A 12,655-nucleotide genomic window follows, 5' to 3' on the forward strand; every position below is an offset into this window, starting at 1 on the left:
ACTCTCTTAAAACCCTACCAGACAGGTGAACTGCTGTTGAGATGAAGCTCAGTAACCCGATGCGCAGTATAAAGTGTATGGGAAGGGGTTACCAAGCAGACTGGCAGTTATAATTTACAGACGCACAATATACTCACCTCTGGCTGCGGACGTGCCGTACAACATACTTCCAGATATCAGCGCACTGTCCTATGAACAGCCTGTAGGGGGAGGCAGAGAGACAAGTGTCAGGTTACTGCAGACAGAAGCCCTTTATAGTCCGTACCCCTCATTCTTGCCTCACCTCTGCAGCACGTCCTCTGGGGGCGCCTTCTGTGTCGGAAGCCCCATTTCCTCCACTGCCCACCTCCGCAGCTCCTGCGCCAACCCCCTCCGATCCATTCCTGGGAGACACAAGGCCAGAGGTCAGGCATATGAATGTGCTGCAGCCTTTCCTAAAGAGGGATCTCCAGATTGAGTACAACTACAGGAGTGATCACAGGAGCTCACAATCTAATCCTGGTCATAGTCTAATGTCCCACCATATTATTATTATGTATTTTTATAGCACTGACACCTTCCGCAGCACTTTAGAGTACATCGTCATGTCACTGACTGTCCTCAGAGGAGCTCACAATCTAATCCTACCATTGTCATAGTCTAATGTCCTACCATATTATTATGTATGTATTTATATAGCACTGACCTCTCCTGCAGCACTGTACAGAGTACATAGTCATGTCACTGACTGTCCTCAGAGGAGCTCACAATCTAATCCCTGTCATAGTCATAATCTAATGTCCTACCATATTATTATGTATTTATATAGCTCTGACATCTTCTGCAGCACTTTACAGAGTACATAGTCATGTCACTGACTGTCCTCAGAGGAGCTCACAATCCAATCCTGGCCATAGACATAGTAACACCAGGTTCCAACACAACCCCACAATTCCACTCCCATCACAAGCTTGCAAACCAATACAAGTCCCCCATACACCCCACATTCTACACATGCCTGCATTATCCATTGTATTTATCATGTAACATTTGTAACAGTAATTACGAATTCTGTATTATGTACCAGTGCCTATATATGGTGTACACCACTGTCTGTATTATTATGTACCCCATGTTTGTTACTTACTTTGTACAGCGCCACGGAATATGTTGGCACTTTATTAATCAATAATAAAAATAATCCAGCCATCCACTACAAGTCCCAGGAGAGCCCCGCGGTGCACTACAAGTCCCAGGAGAGCCCCGCGGTGCACTACAAGTCCCAGGAGAGCCCTGCGGTGCACTACAAGTCCCAGGAGAGCCCTGCGGTGCACTACAAGTCCCAGGAGAGCCCTGCGGTGCACTACAAGTCCCAGGAGAGCCCTGCGGTGCACTACAAGTCCCAGGAGAGCCCTGCGGTGCACTACAAGTTCCAGGAGAGCCCTGCAATGCACTACAAGTCCCAGGAGAGCCTTGCAATCCACTACAAGTCCCAGGAGAGCCCCGCGGAGCACTACAAGTCCCAGGAGAGCCCTGCGGTGCACTACAAGTCCCAGGAGAGCCCTGCGGTGCACTACAAGTCCCAGGAGAGCCCTGCGGTGCACTACAAGTCCCAGGAGAGCCCTGCGGTGCACTACAAGTCCCAGCAGAGCCCTGCGGTGCACAAGTCCCAGCAGAGCCCTGCGGTGCACTACAAATCTCAGGAGAGCCCTGGTGTGCACTACAAATCTCAGGAGAGCCCTGGTGTGCACTACAAGTCCCAGGAGAGCCCTGCGGTGCGCTACAAGTCCCAGGAGAGCCCTGCGGTGCGCTACAAGTCCCAGGAGAGCCCTGCGGTGCGCTACAAGTCCCAGGAGAGCCCTGCGGTGCGCTACAAGTCCCAGGAGAGCCCTGCGGTGCGCTACAAGTCCCAGGAGAGCCCTGCGGTGCGCTACAAGTCCCAGGAGAGCCCTGCGGTGCGCTACAAGTCCCAGGAGAGCCCTGCGGTGCACTACAAATCTCAGGAGAGCCCTGCGGTGCACTAAAAGTCCCAGGAGAGCCCTGCGGTGCACTACAAGTCCCAGGAGAGCCCTGCGGTGCACTACAAGTCAGAGGAGAGCCCCGCGGTGCACTACAAGTCCCAGGAGAGCCCCGCGGTGCACTACAAGTCCCAGGAGAGCCCTGCGGTGCACTACAAGTCCCAGGAGAGCCCTGCGGTGCACTACAAATCTCAGGAGAGCCCTGGTGTGCACTACAAGTCCTAGGAGAGCCCTGCGGTGCACTACAAGTCCCAGCAGAGCCCTGCGGTGCACTACAAATCTCAGGAGAGCCCTGGTGTGCACTACAAGTCCCAGGAGAGCCCTGCTGTGCACTACAAGTCCCAGGAGAGCCCTGCTGTGCACTACAAGTCCCAGGAGAGCCCTCCGGTGCACTACAAGTCCCAGGAGAGCCCTGCGGTGCGCTACAAGTCCCAGGAGAGCCCTGCGGTGCGCTACAAGTCCCAGGAGAGCCCTGCGGTGCACTACAAGTTCCAGGAGAGCTCTGCGGCGCACTACAAGTCCCAGGAGAGTCCTGCAGTGTACTACATCTCCCAGGAGAGCCCTGCGGTGCACTACAAGTCCCAGGAGAGCCCTGCGGTGCGCTACAAGTCCCAGGAGAGCCCTGCTGTGCACTACAAGTCCCAGGAGAGCTCTGCGGCGCACTACAAGTCCCAGGAGAGCCCTGCTGTGCACTACAAGTCCCAGGAGAGCCCTGCACTACAAGTGTCTGCACTCCCATCACCCCTAACATTTGAAAGTTTCAGTATAACAATGTGATCTACAAGTCCCAAAAAGCCCTCCACCCCCTACAATGGAGAGGCTGGGAGCTGTAGTTCAGCAGCAGTCTGCCTCAGATCGCCCACCAGCAGCCCCCCTCTTCTCACCCGCTCCGGACAGCCGCACAGCTTCGCTCTTCCCGCCGGGCGCGATTTGAACGTGTCACCTCCGCTCTGCGTCACCACGTGCAGTGCCCGCTATCCGCCGCCAGGGGGAGGCAGATCACCCACTACAGCTACAAGAAACCAGCGCGCAGCTATTCTATGGCTCACTTCGCAGGCTGGCGCGCCATCTTGTGGCGACTTGGGAGTATTGCTGCACTGAAATTTATACTTTTTTAAAATATTATTTCTTTGATTACGTTTGTTTATTTATTTATTTTATTTATATTTGATATACATTTCTAGACAGGATAATTGATGGAAATAATTATTATTCTTTTAGTTTTATACATAGCTTCCAACGGTCCCTCTTTTGAAGGGATTATTATTATAACATACATCCCAACTTTTTGAGATGAGAAAAAGGGACATTTGAGCCACACCCCTGGCCACGCCCCCACCACGTCCCTAGTCACGCATACCATAAAGATTTCATAAGAAAAATATGTTGTTTTATAATTCAAACCACACTGGTCCTTTCTTTCCTGGTTCATTTTCCTTCATAGTAACATTTCAAAATTAGTAATATATCTATTTAAAGGATGTGAATGAAGTTTAGAGTCAATTAAACACATTTTTAGTGGAGAAATATATATATTTATATAGAAAGAGAGACAAAGTCCTGAAAGAGGGACAAATGAGAGGGAAAAAGGGACAGAGGGACAGGGCTTCCAAAAAGGGACTGTCCCTCCGAAATAGGGACAGTTGGGAGTTATGATTATAAGGAATTATTATTCTTTTAGTTTTATACATAGCCGTGCCTCTTTGGGAACCAAATACCTTTGTCCCTCTTTCTTCCTCATCTGTCCCTCTTTCAGGACTGGAGTACAGATCTATGTAAATATGTGTATTTATCTACGAAAAATGTGTTTTAATTTACTCTAAACTTTATTCCTATCATTTAAATTAATGAATGTCTTATATTCAAATGCTAAGATGAAGGAAAACTATTAATGATAGAAAGGACTACTGTGGTTTGAATTATAAAACAACACATTTTCCCATGAAATCTTTATTGTATGTGACTAGGGGTGCGTTGGGGACATGATTAGGGGTGTGGCAGGGGTGCGGCTTAAAGAGAAACTCCGACCAAGAATTGAACTTTATCCCAATCAGTAGCTGATACCCCCTTTTACTTGAGAAATCTATTCCTTTTCTCAAACGGATCATCAGGGGGCGCTGTATGGCTGATATTGTGGTGGAACCCCTCCCACAGGTTATTGTGAGGACCAATGGTCCCGGCAGTTTCCTGTCTGTGAACCTCATTGCATTATGGGAAATAGCTGTTTACAGTTGTTTCCAACTGCCAAAAATGCAAGCAGCGTCTACTTCCAGTGACATCACCTGCCAGCAGTAAAAATGCCACCATGTGATAAATGTCAGAATGTAAATCGGGGAGAGGAAGATCTTACAATGGCCAAACACTGACTAAATCATTTATACATATTTATTGTAAAAATAAAGCACTATTTTATTACATTATTTTCACTGGAGTTCCTCTTTAAGGATCCCTCTTTCTTATCTCAAAATGTGGGAGGTATGTACAGTATATATATAGCGCCAGCATCTTCTCTGTCACTTTACAATGGAGAATACACAGTACAGCCTTTACAATCGCGAGAGAATTGTAGTTAAAGTGGACCTGAACTCAGAACTTCCTCTCTGCTCTAAAAGATAAGCAGCAGCATAATAGCCTTTAAAGAAAAATATTACTTTGATACAGCTGATACGAATCCTGCAATAAATCTGCACTGTTTCTATTTCCTGATTCATGGAAGCAGACATATTGTTTACAGCCTGTGCTTTCAAATGAGCTTATCTGCTGATCTGCCATAGGCAGTCATGTGACACAGGGGAGAGATCATATTACAACCTGTGATTAGACACAGATGAGAGGGAATTAGACAGGCTAAACTCTCTAAATACACACAAGGTGCATTTCTCTCTGTTTTCATTTTGTCCCATGCAAGAGTTCAGGTCCACTTTAAGTAGGGCAGGGGTGAGACTGGTGAGGGCTTTAGGTGAGGGTTTGGAACAGGATCATGAATAGTACCTTTGTGTGGCAGGGAGCCAACAGAGGGACTGACAGAGCAGGAAATGCTCACAGATGGGGACCCAAGTCCGCGATATAAATAGTCCATGGCAGTAGTGTGCGGCGCGCAGTCCCAGCAGCCACACTCAACCCCCCCTTCCCTCATTCAAGCCCATTTCTTTAGGACTGTAACTGTGCCGTTCCGTAACCTGCGAGAGAACGGCTGCACCTGCGTAGTAAGTCCCAGCCACCCATGCAGGTGCAGCTCCGTGCTACTGCGCCTGTACTTGCACGGGTGCACCTCAGCTCTACTGGTGCATGAACAGGGGCGCAGCCACGATCTTCAAGTGGGCCCAGGCAGTGAAGCAGGCAATTTAGAAGCCCGCTAGCAGGTGTCCAGTAGGAAGTTTGTTGGGGTGGTCTTGAATGTTAGGGTTAGACTTCAGGTCGGAAGTTTGTAAGGGGTGATTAGGGTTAGGGGTCAGGTAGGACATATCTTTTTTATTTTGTTTATTAGCACCTCTGGTTTACTTTAAGGTTGCACAATCTTACCACTTCCATGTGATCCGAGGGACTACATAAGACATCTCTTCAAAGCCTATTCAGTCAGTTTACGGTTCTACTACATAGAGTTGGTACCAATAAAGAAGAAAGAAGAGAGAAGTGCACATCCACTGCTAACATTTCTGATTGTTTCCAATTAAAGTGGAGCTGAACTCTTGCACAGGACAGAAGGAAAACATAGAGGAATGCACCATGGGCCTGATTCACAAAGCGGTGCTAACAGTTAGCACGCTGGTGAAAAGCCCTTTATCACGCCTAAACTCAGTTTAGGCATGATAAGTTTAGGTGTGATAAGTTTAGGCATGATAAGTTTAGGCATGATAAGTTTAGGTGTGATAAGTTTAGGTGTGATAAGTTTAGGTGTGATAAGTTTAGGCATGATAAGTTTAGGTGTGATAAGTTTAGGCACCAACTGCGTTAGTACCGCAGTGCACAGCTGATCAAAAGTTTTGCGCTAGCAAAGTCTGGTGCACTTCGCATAGAGTTTAATGGCGCTGCTTTGCGCGTGGGACTTTGCACGCTATCTACACTTATCAACACTTAAGCAGGCCATACACTGGCTCGATTCACGGCCGTTTCGACAGCAGATCCGATCCTGGGATCGGATCTGCTGCCAATCGCTTGCGCTAAACGCACCCGCCGATCCGATTTCCTTCCGAAATCGGATCGGTCCGTCGATCGCGCCGTGCGGGAAATTACCCTCGATCGCCCGGCGGTAGGAACGCGTCTCTTGCGGCGTACGATTCGGGCCCGATCCGAGCATGTATACATTACCTGAAGCTGGCTCCGGGGTCCTCTTCTCCTCGCTGCACCGCATTTCCGCATGTCCCAGTGTACGCTTATACTTCCTGTGTCACTCCGGTGACCAGGAAGTTGAAATAGAGGGCGCTCTATTTGAACTTCCTGGTCACGGAGTAACACAGGAAGCGCCGGGATGGAGCAAGATCGGTTTCAGGCTGAAATCGATTCACAATCTGTTTGCAGTAAAGGCAGCCATACGATCCCTATCTGATCAGATTCGATCAGATAGGGATCTGTCAGCTGGTCGATCTAATGGCACATCGACCAGTGTATGGCCACCTTTAGCATGCCTAAACTTATCACGCCTAAACTTATCACGCCTAAACTTATCACGCCTAAACTGGCTTTTCACCAGAGTAGTGCAATGGTTATCATGCCTAAACTCTCTAACTGGGTTAGCACCGCTTTGTGAATCAAGCCCCATGGGCCTGATTCACAAAGCGGTGCTAACAGTTAGCACTCTGGTGAAAAGCCCTTTATCACACCTAGGCCTCGATTCACAAAGCGGTGATAACCCAGTTATCACGCCTAAAAGACTTTAGGCGTGATGACCTTTTCACCACTGAGTTATCACCGATTTTTCCTGCTCTTCGCGCGAAGTTACCGCGCGTAAGCGCGTTCGCGCGTACGCGCGTAAGAGCGCGCGCAAAGTCCCATAGGGCTTAATGGGAGCTTCGCGCGAAGCGTCGGGTGTTGCGCGCGCACTTACGCGTACGCGCGGCAACTTCGCGCGAGTTTCTTCTTATCATGCCTAAAGTGACTTTAGGCGTGATAAGGGCCTTTTCACCATGGTGCTAACACTTTGCACCGCTTTGTGAATCGAGCCCCTAAACTCAGTTTAGGCATGATAAGTTTAGGTGTGATAAGTTTAGGTGTGATAAGTTTAGGCATGCTAAGTTTAAGCGCCAACTGCGTTAGCACCGCAGTGCACAGCTGATCATGTATAAAGTTTAATGGCGCTGCTTTGCGTGCGGGACTTTGCAAGCGATCTAAACTTATCTAAACTTAGCATGCCTAAACTTATCACACCTAAACTTATCATACCTAAACTTATCACGCCTAAACTGGCTTTTCACCAGCATGGTGCAATGGTTATCATGCCTAAAGTCTTTTAGGCATGCTAACCGGGTTAGCACCGCTTTGTGAATCGAGCCCCATGTGTGTATTTACAGAGTTGAGCCTGTCTAATTCCCCCTCATCTGTGACTAATCACAAGTGGTAATCTGATCTCTCCCTTTGTCACATGACTGCCATGGTAGAGATGGCAGATACGCCCATTTGAAAGCACAGGATGATAACCCTATGGGCTTGATTCACAAAAGAGTGCTAACTCTTAGCACGGCCGTTTTCGCGCGAATTTTCACATTGTGTGCGATCGTGAATTTTCGTGCAAAACGATAAAGTTTTCGCGTGCAAACGAAATCGATATAGTTTTCGCACAAAAATGTGCATTTGTGCGCAAAAACGTTATCGTTTCGTGCGAAAATTCGCGATCGGGCGCAATGCAAAAATTTGCGCGAAAAGAGCCGTGCTAAGAGTTAGCACTCTTTTGTGAATCAAGCCCTATGTCTGCTTTCATGAAAGCAGGAAGTAGAAACACTGCAGATGTATTGCAGGATTTGTATTAGGTGTAACAAAGAAATGTTTTTATTTTAAAGTTATTATGCTGTTGCTTATCTTTTAGAGTAGAGAAGAAGTTCTGAATTCAGGTCCGCTTTAAAACCAGTTATAGTCAGATGGGTAACAGGCAGCTTATCCTATAACAGGGAGGAAAGCATACAGACCGGTGCAGGGTTGACAGTTGTTTCGCCCCGATGTGGCCGATGCTTCCTCAGCCGTCCGCAACATCTGACTATAACTGGCTTTAATTGGAAACTAATAAACTGAAATGTTAGCAGTGGATGCGCGCTTCCACTTCTTTCTTCTTTATTGGCACTACTGCATGTGGTTTCTGGAAGCAGCATTCCTGGTGCTTATCAACGTTGGCCTGGGCACTGACAAGACTTCTCACTGTGGCATATAGAGTCAGTAAGATTGCACAATCATGCCCATGATGGCCGGCTTTAGCCCACAAAACATCCTTCGCATCTCTTTTATATGTGAAATCGATTTTATGAATCAAAGTGAAGTGTTCCTTAAAGGGGTTCTGTGGATTATAAAAAAATACAAAAACTGACACTTACCTGGGGCTTCTATTGGCCCCCTGTAGCTGCCATGTCCCGTGCCATCCTCCTACGATCAGGGCCGGAGCTACCATAGGAAAAAATGGGCAATTGCCCCAGGACCCCAGAGCCCGTAGGGGCCCCCAAGGTCCCCCTCCCCCTCTGATGTTAACTGTTGCTCCCCAGGGACTGTTAAGTTGGGAGGTGATTGGGGAAGGGTCAGCAGCCAGCTCAGGGGCCCAGGAGGGAGATTTGGCTGCAACAAAGGGCCTCTAAAGACGCTTTTTGGTCGGGGGTGTATGTTGGGGGGCCCCCAGGCTAATCTTGCCCTAGGGCCCAATTGTTTCTTGAACCGGCCCTGCCTACGATCCTCCGTTTCCCGCCGCCGCCACATTATTTGTCTAAGCAGACGAATAATGCTCGCTCTTGTGTCTCCGGGAGCTTACTGCGCAGGCGCAGTATGAGGTTTTCTCGTACTGCGCAGTATGTCCCGATGACGCAGCGGGAGCGAGCATGCGCACGGCCATGCAGCCGCAGTTGATGGTCTGGATCAATTAGACCGGGACCTGCAGCGGGGAAGGAGTGATTCGAGTAGGACGACGCAGGACATGACAGCTGCAGGGGGCCGATAGCAGCCCCAGGTAAGTGTCTGTTTTTTTTTTTTAATGATCCACAGAACCTCTTTAAACAACCAGTAGAGTGAAGATGAATAAATTATCCGTCAGAGCAAAATTATACTTGTGTTCCAACCACTGCGTCCTTCCTACACATTTCCATACCTCCCAACTTTTTGGAGATAAGAAAGAGGGAAACTTTAAGACACGCCCTGGACACACTTCTAACCACACCCCCACCACACCCCTCACCACGCATATCACAAAGAATTCAGAAGCAAGAGATGATGTTTTATAATTCAAATCAGAGGCGGGACAAGGTCCTCCAGCACCCAAGGCTGAGACACCAAAGTGCGCCCCCCCATCCCTCCCACCCCAGCTGTCACACACTGATTGCTATTAGACTAAGAGGCCCCTCCCTCATCCCTCCCACCCCAGCCGTCACACACTGATTGCTATTACACTAAGAGGCCCCTTCCTCATCCCTCCCACCCCAGCCGTCACACACTGATTGCTATTAGACTAAGAGGCGCCACAGGGCCCACAACCTCCCCAACACCTCAATATCTAGTTATCTGGCTTGCAGTCACTGCCATGTATCTCCTTTTCTTATTTCTTTCTGCTTCATACACAATTAGGAATGACATCTGAATGAATTGTGCGCCCCTTCCTACACTGCGCCCTGAGGCTGGAGCCTCTCCAGCCTATGCCTCGGCCCGGCCCTGATTCAAATCACACTGGTCCTCTCTATCATCAGTAGTTTTCCTTCATTTTAACATTTGATAATAAGAAATATGTCAAGTTAATTGATGGGAATAAAGTTTAAAGTCATACATTTTTCAGTAGAAAAATACATATATTTGCATAGATCTGTACATACATCAGTCCTGAAAGAGGAACACATGAGGAAGAAAGAGGGACAGAGGGATTTGGTTGGCAAAGAGGGACTGTCCCATCAAAAGAGGGACAGTTGGGAGCTAAAGTATGCCTTTCACTGCAGCTTGAGGACCTGCAGACCTGCAAATGTTTTGCAACTCTCGGTTTCCTGTATAGTTTAATGTCTTCTTCCTATATAGTTTAATGTCTTTTTCCTGCAGGATGACCCCTCTGCATACAGCCCAGGAGCTCACAGAGATAACAGGCAGGAACTAATCCTTACTGGAAAGTTTACATGACTTTGACCTAAACTTGAAGGGGCTGTGATCAGGAAACCAGGCAATAGGCATCAGCCATCAGAGGACAGTATAGGCTCTGGCAGGTGGATCACAGCCCTGCAATGGAAATCTAACTTTTGGCATCTCACTCCTTGGACAGGAAACAGCTGTCAGCCTGTTTATTTTCCTGCAGCCAGTCAGTGTCACGTGACCAAGAGAGCTCAGCTAGAACTGGCGTATTCCCAGCCAGGCACTTCAGACGCTTTACTAAAGGGTACAGCGATAGCCAAAACATCATGTGAAACCCCCCACCCCCATTACATTAAAGTACACCTGAAGGGATATGGAGGCTGCCATATTTATTTGCATTTAGACAACACCAGTTGCCTGGCAGTCCTGCTGATCTTTCATGTATCAGTAGTGTCTGAATCACCCACCCTCCCACTCTAGTCAAATTTTTGTCACAAACATGATCTGCATGCTTGTTCAGGGGCTATGACTAGAAGTATTAGAGGCAGAGGATCAGCAGGACTGCCAGGGAATGTGAAATATATAAAAGGAAATAAATATGGCAGCCTCCATATGTCTCTCCTTTCAGGTGTGCTTTTAGCTAATTACAGCCCATAGCTGCTGATTCAGTAACCGGCTCCCAGCTAATAAATTGGCAGCTAGTGGCTTTGATTGGCACAGTTCTTTTCTTTTGTGATATTGTCCTGGAGAGTACCGTCAATCAGAGATAGGCCACTACCTAAAGGGGAACTTTAACCCTGAATTGAACTTTATCCCAATCAGTAGCTGATACCCCCTTTCCCATGAGGGGGGGGGTGGAGCTATATCAGCCACAAGTATAGGGTCTGTTTGATGTCATGACCTAGGTCCTGATAGATTCCTATCTGTGAACCTCACTGCATTCTGGGAAATAATGTTTTTTCCAATTGCCAAGCAACCAGTCTCTCCCTCTGTGCATAGAACTCTCAGTAACAAACATTCCGTACGGATCACCTGTGCAAATCCCATTGCTGGCTTTCAATTCACTTCAGAATCAGCATCAATATCCTATGTTTGGCCTACAAATCTGTACACAAGTCGTGCCCGACTTACATCCCTGACCTGCTCAGCAGATACACACCTGTAGGAGATTAAAGGACACCCGAGACAAAAATACACTATTGAAATAAATGTTTGTATCTATCTTCCGTCTCCTAAAGATGACTTTTTAAGATATTCCACAGTTTTATTTTATGTTTAAATCTACTTTTTAAATTTTTTAACTGTACTGTTTTATTATTTTTGCTCAATGACACATTCATTGAAGTATGCCAGAGCTAAAATCTATGAACTATTGACCCTTTTTATCCCTTTCCTGCTCTCAGAAGCCATTTTCTGCTAGGAAAGTGTTTTATAGTTGGAATTTCATATCAGTGAGGGCCACACTGTAGTCACTTCCTGTCTGAGTCAGGACTGAGTCAGCCACTTACATACCTGATATTTAACTCAGGCAGAGAAAGAAAAAAAGGAACACAGCCTCGTTATTTGTGTGCTTGGCACTGTACATACACATGTCTATCTCATCATGTCACATGTCACCTCGGGTATCCTTTAGAGGGTACCTGAGATGGGACTCCAGGCTATACTTACCTGGGGCTCCTTTGCCGTCCTCCAGGGCAGAACAGTTCTCTTCTAATTCTCCCCAGTAATCTGTCCATTCGCATGCTCCTGCGCGATGGAGGGTGTGCGCATGGCCGGGCCACGCATGCGCAGAAGAGCACGGCTGGCCGGGTTACCGGAGAGAATTAGAAGAGAACGGAGCCTCCCAGAAGGACGGCGAGGGAGCCCACGAGCCTCATGGAGCTGGAGAAAGATTTTACCCAGGAGAAATCTTTACCTTTTCTCATACAGATCATCAGAGGGATCTGTACGGCTGATATTGTGGTGAAACCCCTCCCACAGTGTGATGTCATGGCCATGGTCCTGACATCACACTGTGGGAGCCTTGTTGCATTGTGGAAAACGAAAGCGGTTTCCATCTGCCAAACAACCAGTATCTCCCGCTGTGGATATGTATATACGTTAAAAAAACCCAACCTTTTAACTAGTGATGAGCACAGATTTCGCATAGTCGTAATTTCACATCGAAATTCGCAATTACGATGCAAAATCGTAATGCGAAATTTCAGGAAAAATCTTAATTAATTTCGTTTGTAATTGTAATCATTTCCATAAATAATACATTTTATAATTTTGCGTAAATTTTTTGCATAATTTTGTGCCGACGGTTAATAGCAAAGTCCCCATACATGCTGCTGCCACCAAAAGACCTTGTAGTTTTTTAGAAAATTGATTTTAACCTATTGGAGACCAAGTACGTTGAATCAACGTCCAGCAGGTGGTGC

The 12,655-nt window shown here is 47.4% G+C and overlaps 1 protein-coding gene across 1 annotated transcript in view; it reads right to left on the bottom strand.

Annotated features, from left to right (window-relative positions):
- The window catches only part of HAUS5 (HAUS augmin like complex subunit 5), a 43,128-nt gene extending 40,174 nt beyond the window's left edge, over nt 1–2,954 (bottom strand). Inside the window, exons 1-3 of the mRNA XM_068243242.1 lie at nt 2,882–2,954; nt 284–383; nt 138–200 (exon numbers count right to left, since the gene is read on the bottom strand). Of these exons, the coding sequence (XP_068099343.1) occupies nt 138–200; nt 284–381 (161 nt within the window). The 5' untranslated portion in view covers nt 382–383; nt 2,882–2,954. The remainder of the gene's footprint in view (nt 1–137; nt 201–283; nt 384–2,881) is intronic.
- Nucleotides 2,955–12,655: the final 9,701 nt, after the last annotated feature.

This window comes from Hyperolius riggenbachi, chromosome 6, assembly GCF_040937935.1.
Source record: "Hyperolius riggenbachi isolate aHypRig1 chromosome 6, aHypRig1.pri, whole genome shotgun sequence".
Classification (NCBI taxonomy): Eukaryota; Metazoa; Chordata; class Amphibia; order Anura; family Hyperoliidae; genus Hyperolius; species Hyperolius riggenbachi.